General features: G+C 41.9%; 3 protein-coding genes across 3 annotated transcripts in view; all 3 read left to right on the top strand.

Moving 5' to 3' along the window:
* LOC144517376 (semaphorin-3D) overlaps positions 1–10,754 on the top strand; it is a 105,711-nt gene extending 94,957 nt beyond the window's left edge. The window contains exons 14-18 of the mRNA XM_078249474.1: positions 2,197–2,238; positions 2,557–2,714; positions 4,891–4,955; positions 5,824–5,981; positions 8,340–10,754. Coding sequence (XP_078105600.1) covers positions 2,197–2,238; positions 2,557–2,714; positions 4,891–4,955; positions 5,824–5,981; positions 8,340–8,834 — 918 coding nt within the window. The 3' untranslated portion in view covers positions 8,835–10,754. The remainder of the gene's footprint in view (positions 1–2,196; positions 2,239–2,556; positions 2,715–4,890; positions 4,956–5,823; positions 5,982–8,339) is intronic.
* A 1,095-nt stretch (positions 10,755–11,849) lies between these two features.
* Positions 11,850–23,652, top strand: LOC144517373 (E3 ubiquitin-protein ligase TRIM39-like). Its single transcript, XM_078249469.1, is given in 4 exon segments — positions 11,850–11,937; positions 21,904–22,082; positions 22,084–22,116; positions 22,118–23,652. Coding segments are annotated over 3 exon segments (1,422 nt in total). The 5' UTR covers positions 11,850–11,937; positions 21,904–21,920; the 3' UTR covers positions 23,345–23,652.
* On the top strand, positions 11,853–15,221 carry LOC144517374 (nuclear factor 7, brain-like). Its single transcript, XM_078249471.1, has 2 exons — positions 11,853–11,937; positions 12,046–15,221. The coding sequence occupies exon 2, from the start codon at positions 12,063–12,065 to the stop codon at positions 13,446–13,448; it is 1,386 nt and encodes a 461-aa protein (XP_078105597.1). The 5' UTR covers positions 11,853–11,937; positions 12,046–12,062; the 3' UTR covers positions 13,449–15,221.
* Positions 23,653–25,538: the final 1,886 nt, after the last annotated feature.

Raw genomic sequence — 25,538 nt, 5'->3', positions numbered from 1 at the left:
CACGAACACGGAGCTGCACAGGACTTTTATGGCTTGTTTTGGTGTCTCCCGCTGCCCATCTGCCAGCCCTGGGCGATGCGATGTGCTGCGTGAGGCCTTGCATGTTTCCAGTGGAACATATTTGTCTGGAATAACTCCACTAAACAGAAAAACAGATAGTAGGGCACATATTTCCCAAGGTCCTCTATGTAAATAAGCTACTAGGGATGAGGAGGGAAGAAATAGAGGAATACAGTGGGACAAAAACAGAAGAGACAGAAATAGAGGGGAGCCTGTGGACGAGATGTGAGAGGAAAAAGGAAAAACAAAACTACATGAGGAAATAAGAAAGAGAGCACAGGTGGAGGGAAGGAAGAAAGACAGAAAACACGTTAAAAACAGCCACAAACAAACAGGATACCAGACGCACGTTGTCTGTTTACTTATGACTGAGATTAAAACAGGAACTTACCCATTTCCACCAGCCGCACGCACAAACAGGGACATGTGCAAAGCAGCTGACATCGGCTGTACTGTAGTCTCGCATTGTCAGCTCCATCTCCACAGCGCTGCGGAGTAAGGTCTGGCTCAACCACACATACATTCTGGCATAGGAGAAACGTTCTGGGTTGTTTGCATTGCTCTAAACCAATCACAATCGTCTTGGGCGGCGCTAAGCTCCGGACGACTCTGCTAAATAGTCTCGGGAAGGAACTTGTTTTGGTGGAACATTTGCACCCCGCAAAATAAAACGCCACATGCAATATTAAATGAAGTAAACTGTTGACACAATACAGTAACGTGATCTATTTAAATTAGCTGGAGACATGGTTAAACCTCATTGGCTCTTACCAGTGTATCTCTGCGTGTACTTCGTCCACAGCAATCCCACCAATCGGTCCGTAAATGTTGTAATGAGTAACACACAGAGAGCAGAAGCAGAGGGGCAAAGCCTGACGCTCTGCCCATTTACCTCAATTAAGTCCAAAGTCTCATCATCCATTTAAAGCAACTAAGCATGTAACTTTCGGGGAGCCGAAGCGGGAAGAGTTACATAGTGTTGCTTTAAAGCAACACCAAAGCACTTTTCCACGAATGCAGAAGTGCCGTTCACCCTGTTACGAGTTGATGAACCACTGAAACGATTTTGGAAACATTATTTTAAGGTACAAAAGAGTCTTTGGTGTTGCTTTAAACTTTGAATCATCTTTCTACGCCTGGAAGGTACTAGGATTAGGCAATGGTTAGGGTTGGGGTTGGGGTTAGTGCCTTGAAGTCGACGGTCGCAGCGCTGCCTTGAAGTCGACGTTGGGGGCTTAAAACACCATTGAGCGTTTTGAACCCTGGCTGCTGTGTTTATTTCTTAGCTTTCTATCCACTGAAGGTTTGAGCCAGAGGAAGCTGCTTTGTAGCCTGACTGGGTTTCAGACAGGAAGCGCTTGAATGGTTGGTCAGTTTGTTGGCTGTGACGGGACACAGGATAGCCAGATCACTGTGAAGATACCTGTTCTCCTGTACCTATACTCCTGCTCTCTATCATACTGTGAGTGTCCTCCTTTAGCTAGACCCCCCCCCCCAGCTCAGAGCAGTCACAGGTCATTTACTCCCTTTGTGAATCGCTGAAACAAGTCAGTGAGCTAGAAAAATGGAGCTGTGAGGTAATTTAGTCCTCTGAGAAAGAGAGTCATTAGATTTTTTTAATCTCAGTAGCTGCCCTGACCTCTGTAACGTACTGTAGCTCTGAGGTATTCCTCCACCTCTGCAGAGATGGAATATCAGGTTTGTTAAAGAGCAGGGCCAGTTGGTTTTGTGTTAATCTAACAAGCCGTCCGTCTTCCTTACATTAACTCAGGTTTGTCTGCACACAGGCAGCGTAGTTTGGTGTTTCAGGGGGTTTTCCTTGTTTATTTTGCCATCCATAGCAGTTTAAAAACCAACTTGCGCAGAGTGTTTGGTGTTCATGAAATGTGTATGTACAGTATTGATTTTTACAGTTTAGTGAAACTATTATTTAATGAGTTCTAAATGGTTTGAAACTTGACGTGAGGAAATGCAAAATGCAGTTAAATTCAGGCCGATAAAGTGTCTGCAATAACGCTTAAAAACTAATAAAAGATTCCCTTCTTGATTTTTCTTCTTTTCTTCTTCTTTGTCCTGGTCATCATAAACATTCATGAATATCATTATGTATTATCCATTTCCCTTTTTGACCTGCAGAGTCCGACTCCCATCCTGAGCATGGAGCTGTCAACAAAGAGAGTAGGTCTATCTGTCTGTCCGTCTGTCTGTCTGTCTGTCTGTCTGTCTGTCTGTCTGTCTGTCTGTCTTCTGACTTGTATGTGTCTGTTAAGACTAGGTACGTAAAACTGTACATACAACTTTACAAAGTTTAAAGAGAAACAACATTTTTCAATTCAGTAAACCATATAAAGTAGATCTGATGGAAAACTTACCGAAGAAAATGTGACAATGCCTGTTATGATTTACTATAATCAGATCCCTCTCCCTTTTTGTAACAGTAGTGGGTGGTATGGTGAACCTCCAGAAATGTAATGACTCTCTTCCACCGGTCCACAGAAGCAGCTGTACGTGTCCAGTGAGCTCGGCGTGGCCCAGCTGGGGCTCCAGAGGTGTGAGTTGTACGGGACGGACTGCGCTGAGTGCTGCCTGGCCAGAGACCCCTACTGCTCCTGGGACGGTCAGACCTGCTCCAGATTCTTCCCCACCAGCAAGAGGTAAAGATGAGGCAAAGGGAGGGGGAGACTCATGAGAGTTTCATCAGGATGAGTTACAGTTTGAATCTGCAGTGTAGCGTCCCTGAAAGCTTTGTCATCATGAGCAACGGGCAGCAAGTAGATGTGTTATTATATTTATATACAAATGCTGTCAAGCTGATACCAATTTGTGATATTTTCTCACCCATACTGCCAATACTGATGTGCAGTGTTTGAAAAACAACAAATTCAGAGGCAAAGAGTGATACACAATGAGATTTTTGTAATGTGTATATAATAACTAAGTGGGTAAAGGCAAATAATAGAAAAGCTGGAACAGTCTGCTAAGTTAAAAAAATGACTTCCCTTTACTGTAATGCAGCCATTAAAACCAGGGACAGATAACACTTGTATCATATCACGATATTACGATATCCAAATCTAAGACAATATCCAGTCTCATATCACGATATCAATATAATATAATATATTATTATTATTATTATATATAATATAATAATATCGATATATTGCTCAGCCCATTAGGCAATGGTTAGGGTTAGGTACCATTGAGCATATTTACTGTAATCAGTAATTATGTAACAGTAGTAGGAGGTATCGATATATTGCTCAGCCCTAACCAAGAATCATGCATTTATGTGCAGATATGAATGTACTCATGGGTAAAAATCGTGGAATTTCCGGAGACAGCAGGTTCATCTTTGCTTCGTTAGGTAAATGATTTCCCTGAGAGTCTCATGAACCACATCTTAGATTAAAAAAGTAAAAATCAGTTCCTATGCATTTCGTTCAGGTTGTTTTTTAAAAGTTGGTTGGATTTGTATGTCTCTGAGTGTTCCCCCAATCATTTTGAGAGAGAGTTAAGGAAAGAGACAAATAGAAATAAACTAGATAAAAAATCAGTTTGTATGCATTTTAATCAGTTTGTCAGATGTGAGTGTCAAATGAGTGTTTGAGAGAGAGAGAGAGAAAGAGCAAGGGAAGGAGACAGAAATAAACGTAACACCTTCTGAAGGGCGAGAGAGAGCGGAATGAAGGGAGGTTTAACATACTGTCACTGACAAACGTAGACTTATGGTGAGAGCGAGAGTTGGTGAAGGAAAGGATGGAAATAAACGGGCAGAGAGACCTTCAGATGTTCCAGTCGCAGTGCAAAGAAAGCAGTGGGTGAAGAGAAGGGAAGTGGGGTCATGAAACGACAGACAGGTCGAGTTAGAAGGAGACGGAGGCGTGACAACACTCTTTACCAAGGCTGAAACAACACGCTGTATTTACATAGCCTGCTCTTGCTCCATGTGCCCTCATTCATAATCACAGTCACTTCATATTTTCGCCCCTGAGGAGCCGGCACAAACCCAGAAACAACAGCGAGGAGGAGGATTTAATGCTGTTTAAAACAACTTTATCTAAAGGCAAACGTCATTATCTGTCAGCTGGGGTTTAACTGATGAGTCCACTCAACATGAGTCTGCTCTCACAGACTCTAGCATGTATTGTTAACATTTTTAGCATGTGTTCGTACGTCATCGTGCAATACAGACAGGAAATCGGAGAATAATTATTAAAGAGATTAAAACAAAATGTTGCGTGGCGTGGTTGGTAGAGCAGGTGCACATATATAGAGGTTTACTCCTCGACGCAGCGGCTGCGGGTTCGATTCCAACCTGCGGCCCTTTGCTGCATGTCATTCCCCCTCTCTCTCCCCTTTCAATGCACACGCATTACTTCTCCCTTGTGGGGGAGGGGCTTAGGAGACAGTTTGGGCTTTAGCAGAAAGGGGGGACTGAGAAGTTGTCGATGTTCAAATTCTTTGGCTAAGTCCTGGATCTTCACAATCCTACCTACGGCACCTTTAACGTGAGAGGGAGCCTGGATGAGTGTATAGTACGTTCCTACCTAAGCGAGATTGTGTTGTGTTAAACTGACTTACCCAGTTGCTGTTTCAAATCACGCTCCAGAGCCGGCCCAGCTAGCTTCAGTGACCCCGCTGTCGGGACCGACCTCCGCTCCGGACCCGCTTTCCAGCGTTCCTTCGTCTGCGTCGGGAAGCCGCGAGCCCGCTCTCTGTGTTGTAGTTCTGGTTCTAAAAGATGTATTTACTACATACAGTCGCAAGCTCTTACGTTACAGACATATTCTAAGTGTGTGTGTGTGTGTGTGTGTGTGTGTGTCTCAGGCGGGCGCGGAGACAGGATGTAAAGTACGGAGACCCCTGGAGTCAGTGCCCAATCACAGAGGACGGTAAGGATTTCCGCCTTCTGATGTGAATAAACTGTCTCTGTCTGAAACGTCTTCCTGTCATCAGTTACATAACGGACGACCAACTCTACTTAGAAACAAAGGATTCCCACTTACATACGCACTCTGTGATTGATAAGTGTATGTAAAACACTGTATTTAATGTTGTATAAGTATGTTTTATGGAGTTTGGACACTAAACGTCTCCTCTGTTGTCATTTCAACAGAGCCACATTTTAAAATGTGTACTACTATCATTGTACTGGCATTCATTTTGAAAGAGTGAGTGTCTTTGTTTTCCACATATTCATACTTTATTTTTTGCAAAACAAGGCATTCACTATTGCTGGACCACCAAAAAACAATATACAGTATTGACTGAGACTATAGATATAGTACAGGAAAATATCTTCTATTACTGTTCTGTTCTGCAGGCAGGCGTAGGGCGCACTCTAGGGGTGGAACTGAGTCACTGCAGTTTTCTTCACTTCCCACATACAATGTTCATGTAAATGTTTCCATAAAATGTCAGAATTCTCCTAATCTCCTCGAGTCTGTGCTCATTTTTGTTCATTTTTGTTTAAAGAAGGTGATACACCGACACTCAACCCCCTTTTTTTTTCCTTATGCAACAGTTATTTTGTGTGTATAATTGTTTATGAAATAAATCATTATGAAATAAATCACTTCCAACCAAGGCAAATTCCACATAAATGTAACTTATTGTGGCAATAAACTTTTTTCTGATTCTGAGAATTGCCTTTATTATAATCTGTCTGTTTTCAGATTCACATTGAGCATACAGAAAATACTGAAGAGGTTACATTCATTTTCTCTGAGTATATTTCTGTTTATTTTCTCCCCCTTTCAGATTCAGAGTCTGTGGAGATGAAGTCGGTGTACGGTGTGGAGGGAAACTCCACCTTCCTGGAGTGTGTTCCTCGGTCTCCGCAGGCTGAGCTCAGGTGGACGCTGCAGCACACGGAGAGCCAGCAGCAAGCGCTAAGTCAGACGCAGGAAAGCACAGAGGTGAGAGGCAAAACATTTTCCTACCGAATTCTCTCAGCAAACAAGGTATAATTCAAACATTTTCAGGGATGCACCGACTCCAGGATTCGGCTTCGGATTCGGCCGAATATTGGGGCTTTTTGACGTGGTTTGGTTTCTGCCGAACCTTAAGAGTTTTTTTCCACTGAACCCTACGCTTGCACTGCGCCCCCCGACGTAATGACGCCGCCGTTGATTACGGGAAGGTGTTTACGTAGGTGGAGCGTTCAATGCAGCAGGTTGTGAGGAAGTGGAAATGGAACTGGTGAGCAGAAAAAGTGTTGTTTGGCAGTACTTTCAGTCAAAAGAAGGCCATTCAAGTCCAGCTACATGTTCAATCTGCAATGCCGATTAGTCTGGTGGTGGCGAGGACCCTAAACAATACACAACATCACCGCTGTTACAACATCTGGTATGAAACATCTGAAAGAATACCAGTTATGCATGAAGGAATCTACAGACAGCAGCCAGAATGCAGCAACTTCAGGTACGGCAAAGGAAGGACAGAAAAGGACAAACATACACTGCTGTGGACGTTGTTTACTTCATTAATGTGTTTACTGTGTTAATGGACTGAGGATGAGAGGAGGATTCGGTATTCGGATTCGGCAGAATCTTAACCATTGGATTCGGTATTCGGCCGAAACCCCAAAAATCTGGATTCGGTGCATCCCTAAACATTTTCCAATTTGACAAGTTCATCATCTTTGAATTTGGGTAACTAGGCGCACACTGCACGTTTGATTTCATCATGGTCAGCTGGGAAGACATCCGTATGATTCTTTGTGTGCAGACCACAGGGAGTTAAATGGACTTAAATACGTATAAGAGAGGGACACCAGTCTGGGAAAAGAAAAGGCATTTTGCTGGAGGGTGTGGCTTTGTCAAAGCTAAAAAAAACACCTTCATTGAAAGAGTGTTCGTAACATCGAGAGGCAGAAAGTCATTTTGATTGGAAGATAAGCGACGGTCACGTTAATAATTAGAGCACACAAATGCAATGCAGTGTTTGCCAGATGGTACGTCAGTGTTAATCTTGGATGTGTTTACTACTGTTGCCAGGCAGTCTGATTTCCTTTCACTTTCTTCTTCCTTACTACTTTTGCTTATTTCAGATTAGTTTGTTTGTACGCTCCCTGACATTTCTGGGAATAAATGTTAAGGGACTAGATTCATATAGCACTTTCCTATTCTTTACAACTACTCGCGCTTTAACATCGTACAGGAACCATTCACCATTCACACACACTGGTGGCCGAGGCTGCCATACAAGGTGCCAGATAAACATTCACGCTCATTCACACACCGATGGCGCAGCATCGGAAGCAATTCGGGGTTCAGTGTCTTGCCCAAGGACTCTTCGACATGTAGACTGCAGGGGCCAGGGATCGAACCACCAAGCTTCCAATTGGCAGGGGACCGCTCTACCACCTGAGCCAAAGCCTCCCCAGAAAGATACTGCAACCAACAATGGGTTGAGCATAAATGTCTCTGTGTATGCTCATAGCTCGCGCACCATCTACGGAGGCCTGCGCCACGGCGTCTTCCGCGAGTATAAACAAAGCTTAGGGCCCTATTTTAACGATCTAAGCGCACGGCGTGAAGCGCCTGGCGGAGGTGCATTTAGGGCGTGTCCAAATCCACTTTTGCTAGTTTGACGGTGGAAGAAAGGGTCCGTGTGCCGGGCGCATGGTTCAAAAGGGTTGTACTTAGTGTCTTCATTAATTCATAGGTGTGTTTTGGGCGTAACATGCAATAAACCAATCAGAGATCATCTCCCATTCCCTTTAAAAGCCAGGCGCGTTTGGACCTTGGAGCATTGCTGTTATCATGGCGGATTTGCACCGTAATATTTTTATTTGTAATCTTCTGCATGTGTGTGTGCTGCTGTGCGTCCTTGTGTGTGTAACAAGCATAGTGTGCACGTGCTGTGCACGAGCCTAGGAGCATTTTACTAATTTGCTGTTAAAATAACAATGAAATGCTGCGTTATTGACTTTAGACCAGGTTTTTGTTGGTCAATGGCGCGATCACTTCCCGCTGCTTCAAGATAGCAATACGCCCAGAATGCACCTGAACACACCTCCCTGTAAGACCAGCACGCCCATGGGCCACAGATCGGCGCAGTTGCATTTGCTGTTTAAACGACGTGGGCGCTGGACGGGAAATTGACAACTGGGTCGGTCTTAAACTAGCAAAGACACTTGCGTGCTGTGTTGCGCCGGGGTGCAAGATAGGGCCCTTAATGTGTTTCATTCAACTCTGTCTCAACTGTCAACGTTAACATCATCCTCTCGTCTGTCCGTCTGTCTGTTTGTCTCCTCTCTGTCTCGCTCTCAGCTCCGTCAGAGCGATGATGACCGCATCCTTCACATGAAGCGGGGTTTGCTAGTTCAACACCTGGAGCTGGCTGACTCGGGCCTCTACACCTGCGCCAGCCACGAGCACTCCTACAGCCAGGTCCTGGCCCGATACCGACTTCACATTATCCCCAACCACAGCCTCCACCCGACCCGCTACCAGCAGAACCACAGCCCGATCCACCCGGGCGCAGGCGGCCTCGGGAGGATCAGCCAAGCTGCGGTCGCCGGGTTTTTCAGCCAGTCGGCGCCCCTTCAACCTCTGGTGCCGGGACACAGGAACTCGTGGCTTCCTCTGAAGAGCTACAAAGACCTGCACATGGTGGGGACCAACAGTCTGAGTGTGGACGAGTACTGCGAGCAGCTGTGGTACCGCGAGAAACGCCGGCAGCAGAAGCTCCGCACCCTGAAGCTGAAACAGGAGAGCAGGAAAGCCCGGGTGAGGCGGAACAACCCTCCGGAGATTCCCCTCTAGTCGAACACAGAGACTGCTCACGGACAACAGATCCTGTACATGCAGAGGACATGGAAAGGTTTGCTTGTTGTTGGCTTTGTTTTTTGCAAATAAAGCTCAAACTGCTAGTGGTGACCAGCCATATTTACCATTAAAGACTGTCAGTAATAAAAAAGACATTAGTATATCCTCACCCTGAATATTTTTGACGGAATTTGGCGTAAAGAGCTTTACTTATCTTGGAACTTATTTTTTTCACTACGCTGAAGTAGAGTTTACAGAATTACAGTTGTGCTCATAAGTTTATGAAACCATGCTAAAGTTTTTATCTTAATGCCTTAATTAAAAAAAAGGGAAAAATCCAGCCTTTAAGGACACCAATTTTCTTTGTGAATGAATAATGTATCGTAAATAAATAAATGTTCTTCCTTAAAATACAGGGGGCATAAGTCAGTACACCCCTATGTTAAATTCCCATAGAGGCAGGCAGACTTTTATTTTGAAAGGCCAGTTATTTCATGGATCCAGGATACTATGATCCTGATAAAGTTCCCTTGGCCTTTGGAATTAAAATACCCCCCCCCCCATCATCACATACCCTTCACCATACCTAGAGATTGGCATGGTGTACTTTCCATAAACGCAAACTGAAATAAAACCATGCCAATCTCTAGGTGAATGAACAGGTTCATATGATAACAAATGAAAAGTTATGCACAACAATTCATATGATATTCCATGACAATAGGGGTCACATGGAAGTTGCTGTCAGTTTACAAGACAATATCTTGTAATATCAGTCCATCAGAACAGAAACAAGTAGACATGGTTATGAGGGAAGAAATGCATCTGATCATATTTCAGTTTACATAATGTCATCTTATAAACTGTCAAGTACAAGCTACCATTTATTGTGGCACTTATTTATCGATTAACCTACACTTCAACACTCCCTTTTGTCCCTTTTTCTATCCAACATATCTATTTAGTGAAGCTGCAAAGATTTATTTGCTAACTATTTTTGATAATCGGTTTGAGTCCAAATGTTGTGATATGTTCTAGTTTCTTCTCTCCTCTGTGACAGTAAACTAAATATCTTTGAGTTGTGGACAAAACAAGACATTTGAGGATGCCATCCTGAGCTTTTTGGGAAACACTGATCCACATTTTTTTTAACATTTTCTGACATTTTAGAGACCAAACAACTAATCCATTCATGCAGATAATAATCCAAAGATTAATCCACAATGAAAATAATCGTTAGTTGCATCCCTAAACCTTCCAAGGATTTGTATTGGTTACTGTTATTTTTACATGTATCATGAAAAGTATTTACACCTTCTGTAGTTCTGCAAAATGGCACCACACAGCTGACTCTTGGACCGACATACAGAGGAACATGTAGCAGGATCTCACGCACGATGCAGACAGAAATATGTATACTATATTAGAGTATAAGTTAATGACAGAAGACTAAACAAGGGAAGTGTTTGCCTCATTCACTGCAACACATTTAACTGTGTTTAAACATATGTTTCACATGTATTTATGTTTGTTCTGAGACGTAATGCCGATCTACACGGATAAGATCTACTTCATGGATAAGGCCTCAGTCGACACGCACACAAGAAATGCTTGTACTTGCTTGAAAATACATTATGTATAGCCTTTAAATTCTGCCATGTAACTAATAATTGTTATTCACGTCAATGTATATTAAAGAACTCTATTTTTGATAGTTTTCTTACTTTGTATTTGTAGAATTTTAGTACTTTTTCTTTGTGTTTATATCAACGTGTTTCTCATAAGCAAAATGAACACTTTTTTAAACTTTGCTTTAACTTTAATAAGCTTTGAGATCAAGAAATGAAATTGTGTTAAGTTACTGTATGTGAATAAGCCACAAACTGTTGTGAAATAAAAATATATATAATGAAGACATTTTGGGTTTTAATTTGTTGTCAGTTGCAGAGGACTTCCAATGGTAGAATAACACACATTTGTTTTGAGTTTGTAATATCATAAGAGCGTTGTATGGAACAGAGACAACCATAGGAAGGGTTTGCTATGGATATATATGAGAGGTGACAGAGATAGTTACCCACGAACAAAGTATTGCAGACCTGTTGGGAAAAGAACACACAAAATTTTAGTTTGTAACCTCGTTTAGACCAGAAAAAGGGGGACAGAGGTAGTTATCCTGCAGTAAAGATCCCTTTTTTCTCTTATTTTGGCACTTACTTTTCTCACCTACCTAACTTCTTTCCTTTCTTTTCTTCATCACTGATTGGTTTTATGCTTCCACCTGTCACCCCTACTGTAAATGCCGCGACATTATGGAACCCACGCAACTTCTAGGCAAGACCCGCCCTTCAATAGCCTTCACACACTGCTATTGGCCAGGCGTCCATTGCTTACGCAAGGTAACGTAACCCGATTTGTTCAGGTCCTATCCCCTGACCAATCGGCTATCCTAACCTTAACCACTCAAGGTCAATGCCTAACCCCAACCAATCGGGCTGCTTCGTAGGAGGGGACTTGCCTAGAAGTTGAGTGGGTTCCATAATAACGCGTAATTGCCCATGTGTGGTTTTGGTTGTCCTTATCATTTGCATCACCATTTAAGTAAAATTACTCATAATGTTTCCATTTCTTTTAAGATTCCATGTTACACATTTTCCATGATGTTCCATGATCCTCCGGTCCTGGAATATTCCTGAGATACTAACTTGTATATAAACTCCTCCACTATATTCAACCTACGTTCAACCTGTTGAACATGAACATAGTTGTAGCATCAGACTGCTGCAAACTATCAGTCAACATATCCAGCAATGAATCAGAACTAAGGAATGAGACACTCCCTGTGTTTCATGTGAAGCAACAACACTTAGCAGAGGAGGCGTGACAGAGTTACACCCTTCAGCTGACTCACCTGAGGCAAACCAGGAATCAGTTTGTTTTTCATCCTCGCTACAGAGAGACACACAGACGGAAAAACAGACGATCAGATTCAGCTTCAGATCACAGTAACAACTTCCTCTGAGGGAGTTCAGCTACAGGAGAGAAAAGTGGAAAACTACAACACTGCTGCTCCAGCCTGCTGGCACTCCACACACTGACGGTGAGTTTGACAAAAACAAGACTGAAAGTGAAAGTAACTTTCAGTGGAGTTAGTAGAGGGGGGAGGGGAGCCATGACTGACTGTACTTTCTGTCTGTTCTGTTTTCAGCTTCACTCAGAGACCAAATGGCTTCCAGATCAGAGGAGGATCTCTGCTGTCCGGTCTGTCACGATGTCTTTAGAAATCCTGTTCTTCTGTCATGTAGCCACAGCTTCTGTAAAGACTGTCTGCAGAGCTGGTGGACAGAGAAACCAACACAGGAGTGTCCAGTTTGTAAGAAAAGAGCTTTGTATGAACCACCTTGTAACCTGGTGTTGAAGAACCTGTGTGAGTCCTTCTTATTGGAGAGAGATCAGAGAGCTTCAGAGGCTCTCTGCAGTCTGCACTCTGAGAAACTCAAACTCTTCTGTCTGGACCATCAGCAGCCAGTGTGTGTCATCTGTCTGCATTCAGAAACACACTCCAACCACAGAATCAGACCCATCGATGAAGTAACACGACAACACAGGAAGGAGCTTCAGGAAACTCTGGAGCCCTTAAAGAAAAAGTTAAAGTTTTTTGAACAAGTTAAAGTGAAGTTTGATCAAACAGCAAAACACATAAAGCTCCAGGCCCGACGCACAGAGACGCAGATTAAGGAGCAGTTTAAGAAGCTTCACCAGTTTCTAGAAGAGGAAGAGGAGGCCAGGATGGCTGCACTGAGGGAGGAAGAGGAGCAGAAGAGTCAGAGGATGAAGGAGAAGATGAAGGCTCTGAGCAGAGAGATAGCAGCTCTTTCAGACACAGTCAGAGCCACAGAGGAGGAGCTGAGAGCTGAAGACGTCTCATTCCTGATCAACTACAAGGCTGCAGTGGAAAGAGTCCAGCAGCGCCCCCTGCTGGATGATCCACAGCTGCTCTCAGGAGCTCTGATAGACGAGGCCAAACACCTGGGCAACCTGAGCTTCAACATCTGGAACAAGATGAAGGACATGGTCTCCTACACTCCTGTGATTCTGGACCCAAACACTGCTAAACCCAACCTCATCCTTTCTGAAGATCTGACCAGTATGAGAGTAAGACAGGAACAGCAGCTTCCTGATAATCCAGAGAGGTTTGATAAACACCGCTCTGTCCTGGGCTCTGAGGGCTTCAACTCAGGGACTCACAGCTGGGATGTCGAGGTTGGAGACAGTACAGGCTGGTCACTGGGTGTGTTAGCAGAGTCTGTCCAGAGGAAGGGAGTCATACAGTCTGGATTATGGATAATGTTGTTGCATAAAGGTAAATACTTAGCACGGTCAGCGTCAGATCCAGAAACTGGTCTTGTAGTGCAGAAGAATGTCCAGAGGATCAGAGTGACTCTGGACTGGAACAAAGGAAAGCTGTCGTTCTCTGATGCTGATACTGACACACACATACACACCTTCACACACACTTTCACTGAGAGGATGTTTGCATACATTTACACTAGGGGTGAAGTGAAGATATCACCAGTGAAGGTGTGTGTGACAGTGGAGCAGAGCAGTTAGAAATAAAGAGGATGATTTATTTATGATTACCTAGGTACTGTCAGGGCACGCCCTCATACTCTGCTTCTGACTGGCTAGTAGTCCTTACCTAGCTACTGTCAGGGCACGCCCTCATACTCTGCTTCTGACTGGCTAGTAGTCCTTACCTAGCTACTGTCAGGGCACGCCCTCATACTCTGCTTCTGACTGGCTAGTAGTCCTTACCTAGGTACTGTCAGGGCACGCCCTCATACTCTGCTTCTGACTGGCTAGTAGTCCTTATCTAGCTACTGCGCATGTGCGATTCCCAACAAAGATGGAACAGAAGTGAGAGGTCTCACTCAGAAGAATAAAAGGTCTGTTTTATTCATTTTAAACATTGGGTAAAATTATGTTTCTCTCAAATACACATAATGCTCATTTACAAAAAAGAATTGTTACCAGTTATAAAGTTACTTAGCTTGTTTGGAAGCTTGAAGATAGTTAATTAGCTTGCTTGCTAATTCCAACCACCGTTTTTTCATGCTACACACTGGTTATAGAAAATGAGCCAAACACACTCAAATGGCGAGAACACTGTGCTTTTCTACACTGTAACAATAGTGCGTGTACATTAAGTTGTTAAACTTTACTAAGTTAGTGGCCGGCTGGCCGGCTAGTTATACCTCTTTAACACCACTGACCAGGGTTGGGCCTGGGTTGTCTGATCAGTGTTCAACCCTACTTTTGGAAATTCAAACCGAGGAGGAGAGAACATTTTTCTTTGTTTGGTTTCATCAAAAGTAAAGTTGGGCTTTGCTGTCAGCTTCACGGACTCATTTTTTTTCCAGATAGGTGTCGTGTGCAGAAGAGAGGGACTTAGAGGAGAATTAACCAAAACTTATTTTTATAAGTTTACTTTCTAACGCTGGGTTTTTACAGGCAGTTGTGCCTGTAAAAACTCTGCTCCTGCTCTGCAAAAGGCAGACTAGTGTACATTTGGGCACCTACTGTCAGCGGTCTGTTCGTAAATGAATTGAACCGCTCTGCTGCTGTTGAAGCTGCCTGTCGAAATGAGAGTTGTATACAATCTATGGTGAAATGGTATATGGCTCAGTTCTCAGTTCAGCATCATCTGTATTAGAGAATAGAATCAAAAGATAATAAAATAGCTTTGCCAGCCTACTTACTGGAGTTCCACAACTACAAATATCCTTTACAAGTACAATTTTGTATGTATTTTATGTGTCCCCCTTCAATATTTGCTCCCAGGAAATGTTATGTTTATTGTCCCGCAAATCAGTACAGCAAAATGCTTAGCACATCTACAATGTGAGACAGGTGCATCGGAGGGGGACAATCAGATCAAAAGTTACAAAGAAAACTCTTGCACACTGTCTAACTTGCTAAAATATATATAAAGTTAAATGTTTATTGTCCCCCCCCCCCCATCAAATGTACGCACATGAATAAGATCTAAAAGTTTTGTTTTCATATGTGACATTAAAATGATTTAATTTAGTTTCTGATCTTTTGGTTCATAAAGCCTTTTTCTTTCATATCGATACTGTTTTCATTTTAAATTGTTGTTCATGTTGTATTATTTTGACCTATGTGTGTGTGGAGCCTTGAAGACAGCAAACACTTTGTAGAAGCTGATTTGATCCCAAAAAAAAGATTCAATTTTTCAATAACTGCATAAAGTTTGAGGAGCCAATCATTGTTCAGATCAAACTATGAAAATGTGTTTTACATTTACCAAAATATATGAACCATTTTCTATTTGTGGAATAAAGAAAAGATGATTCTGTAAAAGTGTTTAATTCAGTTTTTCATCAGTTGAATGTTGCTGTCAATTGATGTGCTTCATGATCTCGTGCAGCAGCTGGTACTACTAGTCCTGGTACAACAGGTTAATCTTGAATCTCGACTGAAAAAATGTATGTTTTAATCATTTGCGTATCATTACTTTTTAAGATTCAAAATTATATATTATAGTGTACAGTCATGTGCAGAAGTTAGCACACCCATGCTAAAGTTGACTAAAAAGAGGAATAAAAAAAAATCATCTTTTGGAAATTGATCATATGTTGATAAATGTTCTTCCTTAAAATACAGGGGGCATAAGTCAGTACACCCCTATGTTAAATTCCCATAGAGGCAGGCAGACTTTTATTTTGAAAGGCCAGTTATTTCATGGATCCAGGATACTATGATCCTGATAAAGTTCCCTTGGCCTTTGGAATTAAAATAGCCCCCCCACATCATCACATACCCTTCACCATACCTAGAGATTGGCATGGGGTACTTTCCATAAAATCATCTCTCAATGCAAATCAAACCAGCTATTAGGCTAACTGAAATAAAACCATGCCAATCTCTAGGTATGGTGAAGGGGATGTGATGATGTGGGGGGGGGCTATTTTAATTCCAAAGGCCAAGGGATCTTTATCAGGATCATAGTATCCTGGATCCATGAAATAACTGGCCTTTCAAAATAAAAGTCTGCCTGCCTCTATGGGAATTTAACATAGGGGTGTACTGACTTATGCCCCCTGTATTTTAAGGAAGAACATTTATTTATTTACAATACATTATTCATTGACAAAGAAAATTGGTGTCCTTAAAGATTAGATTTTTCCTCATTTTTTTAATTAAGGCACTAAGATCAATTTCCAAAATATGATTTTTTGATTCCTCTTTTTAGTCAACTTTAGCATGGGTGTGCTAACTTCTGCACACACTCTTAACCCAAATTAGTTGACTTTACTCGCAAATCGCGTGGAAACCCGTTGCCCTATCCCACTTTAGTTTTTACCCAAGCTGAAACTAAACATGTTGAGCTGTATTACCATGGAACCTTAAGTTTAGTATTTATATTTATTAGTAGTGTGTACTCAAAATCATTAGATAATTTAGCTATTATGACTTATTGCTACTCATCATTTATTACAATTACTGTATTTTCCTCTAATTTAATTAGCTTTTGATTTTTTTTTAAACATGCATATAAACATTGTTTCAATTAAATTGGATGGAAAAAAATAAACCTTAAATGCTCGAATGCATTTTATTTTTAAGAAAAATGGCAAAACAGGTCAACATCAACAAGACCAACCTAAAGTGATTAATCTGAAAAAGGTCATTTCAAATCACTGAAACAATTATGTGTTGGTGTTGCGTATGTGTGGGTGTCGTCCGTGTTTGTTGTGTGCGTGGGTGTTGTTCGTGTCTGTGTTGTGTGTGTGGGTGTGTGTCTGCGTTTTACGTGTGTCAGTTCGTCCGCTTGTTTTACAGAAAACAAGGGGTTTACCCCACAGGTAAGAAAGTGTTTTACTGGTGTGGCAAAAAATAAAATAAAATTGTAGTCAACAGCTTCTTACAGTAGACTTGACATCTCTTTACATTGCGAGCTGATTTTTCCAAAGTCTGTAGCTTCGGCTTTAGGTCAGTGTGGCCTAACAAGAGCAATACCTGTTGGATGACCTGAAATTTGAGCTTCATAGTCTTGGGGTTGTTAAGATGGAGTGCATACATGAGTCCAAATAATCAAATAATCATCTATAAGAAAGCTTAAATAAACCAAGCAATGTTTGGATTGAATTATACAACTAATAGAGTAGCATTATATGATTTTTTTACAAAACCTGTGAAAAACAATGCCAAGTACATAATGTGTATGGACCTACATTGGCCTGTTGTGAAATATGTGTCAACCACTGTCCAACATTCCCTCTCTTGGATCGAAATAACTTAAGGAGACGAGGACCGTGCCCGTCGATGCTCTCATAGAATTCCTGCTTGAGGTTCTTGCCCACAATCCTGCTGAACTCCATGAACACCTGACAAATACAGAGAACAAACAAAAAATGAACTTAGATCAACTGAACTATACAAGGCAGCTAAGCCATCTGCAAAGTAGTGCTGAAAAACATCCATGAATGTCCTTTTTATATGATTTGAAATGTTGTTTAAATTAAAAAACATCATGCCCCAAATTAAAAATACCAATGTTTTCCTTAAAGAGGACAAGAGTAAATGTGTACTGCGCAGGTGAGAAAGACTGCCTGTGCCCGCCCCCCCACTTGAGGCACAGATCTCTTAAAAAAATTACTTTAATTTTAAGTTTATATTATCATAGTTGCTAATTTTGTGTTGCATTAATGTTGCATTCTTTATCATTAAAACCTAAAAAATATAAAGAAACAATGGTGTGATTTTGTTTGATTGATGGGACTCTACACTGCAACAGCCTATCACGGCCTTACTAAAAAGAAAGTTAGGCTACGTACGTGACGTAGCCTACGTCAGTGTAGCCGCACAGTTACCGCGCATTTTTGAAAGCTGGATGAGTTTTCGCTGGCTTACTCGCTTCAGTTCGTCATGGATATCCGTAAGTGGTTGAAAAGCCCGCCAACAGTCTCCTCTGCCAAATTGGATACGACACCGACGCCTCCTGATGTTGTAGTTGGAGAAGGAGACCCTGGACGACAGTCTGAGCCTGATGCTAGTAGCTCCGTGGAGCCCGACCCTGGGCCTGGCAAGACCTGCAGGTCAAGTGCAAACGCGACTCGGGCAGCATTTGGGCCACAACTGCCTGTTGAAACAGTGTGTGTGAGTGACCTCGGCACGGACAAACCCAAACAGGTTGTGTTGAGGAAATATCCAGTCAAATGTTTGGTTAAAAAAAACGATCATTTTCCTCTAGCTGGTATTTGAACAGGGACTGGCGGTGGAAAAGGACTCTGCATTTTGTCATGCCTGCAGGAAATTCAAATCTGTATCATCGGACGCGACCTTCTCCATTAAGTGATTTAATGATTGGAAACATGCAATTGAAACAGGTAAGGGCTTAAATAAGCATGCAGCTTCAACTGACAGGAGGGACTGGAGAGAGGACAGCGCTGCCTCCACTCAAAGTACCGGTAGGTTCAAAGTCTCTGTGCGTGTGTGTGTGTGTGTGTGTGTGTGTGTGTGTGTGTGTGTGTGTGTGTGTGTGTGTGTGTGTCTGTCTCATGGCCATGCATATCCCTCTGTTGACTGCTTTAAAATGCAATGTTTGAGAGATGCTACTGGTGTTACATCTAATATGTTGTATAGTCAAGTGTTTTATGGCTATTCATAACATTGCTTCTATGTAATGTGGTGTAGGCAATAGGCTAGCTGGTCATATTGCTGTTGGTTATGTTTAACGTGATGATTACGTGCTGCGCGAATAGAGTATACGATTATTATAAATATACAATGTACTGTAGGCTAATAATAATTGTGCCCTCCCATGCATTTCATATGCCCCCCTTAAGAGTGAGGTCTGGCGACGGGTCTGCTCACACCACAAGGATCTGTAAAAATATAAAACAAGAAAACGTTTAGCTCAGCGACTCAGCTCAACAATGTCACTGTTAAATACAATAAGGTAATAGAACCGAAACGACGCCTGTGTTACAGAGAAAACCGGCATGTAAACAAGCGTGTGTGTGTGTGAGTGAGTGAGAGTGAAAAAGAGAGCGGCCAAGGGCGGGTCGAGTGGATTAATGCGCTGCAAGCACCTCGCGGTGTCCACAACGTAAACACCTCCACAGCGCCTCCGAGAGCGGTTGAATCGCTTTTCTATTGCGTAAAATGACGGTCATATAAATGATTTAGTCGAGCTTACTCGCCGGTATGTGAGCCGTCCTCAGACTGTTAACACTAAGCTAACTTTAACATTCAGCTGACACTTTTTTCGAGTAGCTAGTGTTAGCAATAAGCACGTATTAACACCATGCACAGGTTCAAACAGTAACATTAGACAGAAAAAAAGCTGCGTCAACAAATTATCTGCAAGCTTTTGGATATTAAAAATTCACACAAAGATAACTAGGGTACAATAGTTATTTTATATTCTAACCATTCCACTTGGAGTAAGGTTGCTTCCTGGTCAGGGTACCGTCTGCTGCCGATGCCTGTGCTGCTCGTCCCGCCAGGTGTAGAGCCCTTTGGACGCACGTGACAAGACCAGCGTCTTGTCACGTGACCAGGCAGGTTTTTGAATCAGCCCCCTCCCCTTTCTTATGAAAGTAAACATACCAAGTTATCTCTGCTAAACCAGGGGCCTGTTTCACAAAACCAAGATAAGGGATTAAGCCGGGATTTATCAGTTATCCTGGATGATTTAAGCCTTGACTCGGTTTCACGAAAGCGGAGGCACATAAGTCACCATGGAGCTTTATTCTGTGCAGCTAGGCTAACAACTAGCCTGCTCCCGACCAGGCTAACAGCCGGGGCTAACAGCCGGGGCTAACAGCCGGGGCTAACAGCCGGGGCTAAGCCTTTTCTGATCACCCAGCAGTGGTTTTACCTTATTGTTATCAGCCTGGATTAAAATACAACAGGTGCATATTGCTGTTCCTTTAAGTACTGTTATTATTTAAAGTTGTGACCATTATTTTTTTTTAATAATTATTCATGTGACAGTCATTGTTACTGTTATATTGCTGTATGAAGACTGCTGTTCATATTGTTGTTAGAGGTTTGATGAATATATTATGGCAGTTGTTGAGATAATTAGAAAAGGCTTTTAAATGAAGTCTGTTACTAAGGGCGATACATACAGCGCTGTACATTTCTGTTGACCAATGCACCTTGAATTATTTTAGTTGATTCATTTTTTTGTTTGTTCTGCTTCCATGTGCATTGTATTTGGCATTCTTAGCACACAAATTGTGTTGTTCAGTAAACTGGGACTATAATTTGGGAGGATTGTACAATTTAAAGAACATATCCTAATTGTACAATCCTCCCAAAGTATAGTCTTAGTTCACTGGACCAGTAACTATCTAGTGATGTAGGCTACTGGACATTCATGTACCAACAGGGGGAGGACACCTCAATGGTTTTTGACCTTATGTTTTGCTGGGGGGGGGGAAATAACTGATGAATATACTCTGTTCCATTCATGTTTACAGTGTGCATGGGATTTATCACTTAATTATCTTTATAGTTTCTAGATTTTAGAGTCCAATTTCGTCAGTGTCTTTATTTTCTGTGTCCATATATACAAGGGAGCAAGGCATATAATATGTAGAGAAGGAAACTCTTAATATGACTTAGGAAATGTATATTTTAGCCCATGAGAGAGAGGGAGGAACAGAGTGAAAGAGATATTAACGCATCATACTCTAGCGTTGTAGAAAATTGATCTCCATGGTAAATTTCCTGAGTAACATTATCTTCTGCTTACTTTTAAGGCAAAGAGTACAACTGTTAATTTTTTGCAAATGATTAGTAGCCTAATCCTTGAATGGAATGATTATGACGGTTTCAATTCAGAGCAGTAGTCAGTTAATATATAATATAGTATATATTTAGGCTGCTTACGCATTCAGTCGGTCAGCGATCGTCTGCTACGCTTTCTCTCGCTGTTTCATTACAGCGGCCGTGTTTCTTTTCTTTTTATACAAATAATGTGTTTCACGTTATCATACTTCCACAAGAAGCTGCTGCTCACTCTGTATAAAGTGCTTACAATGCGTATTCTCCATTTTGGCATCAGTAAATCTGTGATCGACCTCGCGGTCTTTTGAGGAAAGACGTGGACGCGCATCTATCTGGATTACTTCAGCCTGACTCGACCTAGTCGCTCCTCCTCAGCCTGGCTTGGCCTTCGTGAAACGCACCAAGCCAGGATGCACAGATTAGTCTAGGTCAAGCCTCGCTTTATCAGTTATCCTGGATTTATATATTCTGCTTTTGTGAAACAGGCCCCTGATTAGTGCAATGAATCTTTCAGCTAAATAGTTGTTAAAAATAGCGTGGTGAACTTTAATTGTAATCAAACACATTTTAATATTTAAAACCATGAATACAAGGCCTAACAAACACATCCTCTGTATTCCTGGAGAGCCTTTATTTACAAAACCTTTTTTTGACACCATTCAATGTCACCACTTAAAGTAAAAACTTCCTCTCTCCAACAATATTCCATGTTAAATATTTCCCTTAATGATCCTTCCATTCCCCGAAACAGAATATTCCTGAGATTTAACTAAATTATGTTTTAACCCTTAAACTACGTTCAACCTAACTACTGTTAGACATGAACATAACTGTTGCATCAGCCAGCTGCTCACTATCAGTCAACATATCCAGCAATGAATCAGACCTTAAATGGACTTAAACACAACGCTGTGTTACAACAGCTTTCAGCAGAGGAGGCGTGACAGACCTCCTCCCCTCAACTGACTGACCCTGAGACTAACCAGGAAACAGTTTCTTTTTCGTCCTCGCTACAGAGAGACACAGACGGAAAAACAGACGATCAGATTCAGCTTCAGGTCAAACTAACAACTTCCTCTGAGGGAGTTCAGCTACAGGAGAGAAAAGTGGAAAACTACAACACTGCTGACACTCCACACACTGACGGTGAGTCTTTCTAAAAACACGACTCAAAGTGAAAGTTAGTAGAGGGGGGAGGGGAGCCATGACTCACGGTACTTTCTGTCTGTTCTGTTTTCAGCTTCACTCAGAGACTAAATGGCTTCCAGATCAGAGGAGGATCTCTGCTGTCCAGTCTGTCACGATGTCTTTAGAAATCCTGTTCTTCTGTCATGTAGCCACAGCTTCTGTAAAGACTGTCTGCAGAGCTGGTGGACAGAGAAACTAACACAGGAGTGTCCAGTTTGTAAGAGAAGATCTTTCAGAAATCGAACCACCTTGTAACCTGGTGTTGAAAGAACCTGTGTGAGGCCTTCTTACTGGAGAGAGATCAGAGAGCTTCAGAGGCTCTCTGCAGTCTGCACTCTGAGAAACTCAAACTCTTCTGTCTGGACCATCAGCAGCCAGTGTGTCTCGTCTGTCTGCATTCAGAAACACACTCCAACCACAGAATCAGACCCATCGATGAAGCTGCACGACAACACAGGAAGGAGCTTCAGGAAACTCTGGAGCCCTTAAAGGAGAAGTTAAAGGTTTTTGAACAAGTTAAAGTGAAGTTTGATCAAACAGCAAAACACATAAAGCTCCAGGCCCGACGCACAGAGACGCAGATTAAGGAGCAGTTTAAGAAGCTTCACCAGTTTCTAGAAGAGGAAGAGGAGGCCAGGATGGCTGCACTGAAGGAGGAAGAGGAGCAGAAGAGTCAGAGGATGAAGGAGAAGATGGAGGCTCTGAGCAGAGAGATAGCAGCTCTTTCAGACACAGTCAGAGCCACAGAGGAGCAGCTGAGAGCTGAAGACGTCTCATTCCTGATCAACTACAAGGCTGCAGTGGAAAGAGTCCAGCAGCGCCCCCTGCTGGATGATCCACAGCTGCTCTCAGGAGCTCTGATAGATGAGGTCAAACACCTGGGCAACCTGAGCTTCAACATCTGGAACAAGATGAAGGACATGGTCTCCTACACTCCTGTGATTCTGGACCCAAACACTGCTAAACCCAACCTCATCCTTTCTGAAGATCTGACCAGTGTGAGAGTAAGACAGGAACAGCAGCTTCCTGATAATCCAGAGAGGTTTGATAAACACCCCTCTGTCCTGGGCTCTGAGGGCTTTAACTCAGGGACTCACAGCTGGGATGTCGAGGTTGGAGACAGTACAGGCTGGTCACTGGGTGTGTTAGCAGAGTCTGTCCAGAGGAAGGGAGTCATACAGTTTGGATTATGGAGAATAATGTTGTATCAAGGTAAATACTCAGCACGGTCACCACCAGCTCCACCCACTGATCTCGTAGTGCAGAAGAAGCTCCAGAGGATCAGAATGACTCTGAACTGGAACAGAGGAAAGCTGTCGTTCTCTGATGCTGATACTAACACACACATACACACCTTCACACACACTTTCACTGAGAGGATGTTTGCATTATTTTTTTATAAGAATTTGTTTCCATATATTAGCACTTGGGATAAAGTCCCACTGAAGATATCACCAGTGAAGGTGACAGTGGAGCAGAGCAGTTACAGATAAAGAGGATGGTTATATTCATGATGTTTATTTCTTGAAGGGAAAAGTCGCTGAATTTAACCTCTTAATCTGCACCTGTCCTTCTAATGTCTCATTAATACAAAAATATCCTTGTTTTTTTGTATTAATAAGAAATGATTCAATTATCAACTGAATATTTGATTATTTAAATCAAACTAACTAAACTAGATGGAATAATGTTTTGTTTTGTCTCTTAATGTAATTTTATATTATTGTTTATTCATCCCCTCTACATAATTTGTTCTTGTAAATAATATTATTTTTTATTTATTTAAAGTCATATTATTGTTTCCCTGTATCATTATTTTGAGTATTGTCTGAAATGCTGTACATTTAAATGTATTATTTCAATAAAGTTGTAAAAAATATAAATAAAGTTTTAAATTGGAGGAAATACGTCACTCCAGAAGGTGGCGGTAATGAGCAACAACATGACTACCAACCAGAACACCAAAGAAGAAGACGTCAACGACTGTCTATGGTTTGAACCACACTGATGGAAACGCATTTGATTGGAAAGTAGTCGACATTTGTTATTCCGGTCAATATGTCTTCACTTGAACGTCTGAAAGACTTACTCAAAGTGTCAGTAAAGTAACGCTACACTTGGTGACATCACAGCTGTTGCTGGCTAAGTTTTTTGGCTTGAAAGCCCTGTGTTTTAGGAGCCAAACACTCCCCGAACTCCTCCCTACGAGGATCTTCACGCTCTTATACAGCATTAGAATATGTGGAATACATCCCAATTACAGAGTTTTACTTTGTGTAGCTATATGTACAAATGGTTCATGAGAAAAGCCTGTCAGGGTGTATAACACATTGAAGCATGAATACTTATTGCTGACAGTTTAAAAGACAATATCTTGTATTATCGGTCCATCTGAACAGAAACAAGTAGACACAGTTAAGAGGGAAGTGATGCATCAGCTCATATTTCAGTTTACATAATGTCATTTTATAAACTATCAAGTACAAGCTTCCATTTGTGTCACACCCCCTTTTGTCCCTTTTTCTATCCAACATATCTATTTAGCAAAGCTGCAATGATTAATCCGTTAGTTGTCAACTATTAAATTAATCGCTAACTATTTTGATAATCGGTTTGAAAAAAATTCCACATTTTTAAATGTTTCAGTAAACTGAATATCTTTGAGATGTGGACAAAACAAAACATTTGAGGGCGTCATCTTGGGACTTTGGGAAACACTGATCCACATTTTTTAACATTTTCTCATCGATTAATCGAGAAAATAATCCACAGATTAATCTACAAGGTAAATAATCGTTAGTTGCATCCCTAAACCAACCAAGGATTTGTGTTAGTTACTGTTCTTTTTACATGTATCATGAATAGTATTTACACCTTTTGTAGTTCTTCAAAATGCCACCACACAGCTGACATGAAATGTGTTCAAAACTGCAAAATCTTGGACTGACGTACAGAGGAACATCCAGGCAGAAATATGAATACTACACAACCCAATTCCAATAAAGTTGGGACGTTGTGTAAAACGTAAATAAAAACAGAATACAATGATTTCTGTGTTACATCACCTTTCCTTTTAACAACACTCGATACGATTTTGGGAACTGAGGACAGTAATTGTTGAAGCTTTGTAGATGGAATTCTTTCCCATTTTTGCTTGATGTACGACTTCAGTTGCTCAACAGTCCGGGGTCTCCGTTGTCGTATTTTGTGCTTCATAATGCGCCACACATTTTCAATGGGAGACAGGTCTGAACTGCAGGCAGGCCAGTCTAGTACCCACACTCTTTCACTATGAAACCACGCTGTTGTAACACATGCAGAATGTGGCTTAGCATTGTCTTGCTGATAAAATAGGGACGTCCCTGAAAAAGACGTTGCTTAGATGGCAGCATATGTTTCTCCAAAACCTGTACCTTTCAGCATTAATGGTGCCTTCACAGACGTGCAAGTTATCCATGCCATTGGCACGAACACATCCCCATACCATCACAGATGCTGGCTTTGCGCTGATAACAATCTGGATGGTCCTTTTCCTCTTTGGCCCGGAGGACATGATGTCCATGGTTTCCAAAAACAAAATTGAAAATGTGGACTCATCAGACAACAGCCCACTTTTCCACTTTGAGTCAGTCCATCTCAGCCCAGAGAAGCCGGCGGCGTTTCTGGGTGTTGTTGATATATGGCTTT

This window comes from Sander vitreus, chromosome 4, assembly GCF_031162955.1.
Source record: "Sander vitreus isolate 19-12246 chromosome 4, sanVit1, whole genome shotgun sequence".
Lineage (NCBI taxonomy): Eukaryota > Metazoa > Chordata > Actinopteri > Perciformes > Percidae > Sander > Sander vitreus.
Note: the sequence above shows the minus strand (reverse complement) of the source record. Positions and strands in the feature narration are given on the sequence as shown.

Coding starts and splice junctions, on each gene's coding strand:
- LOC144517374 (XM_078249471.1), top strand. CDS start 12,063: ATGGCTTCCAGATCAGAGGAGGATCTCTGCTGTCCGGTCTGTCACGAT.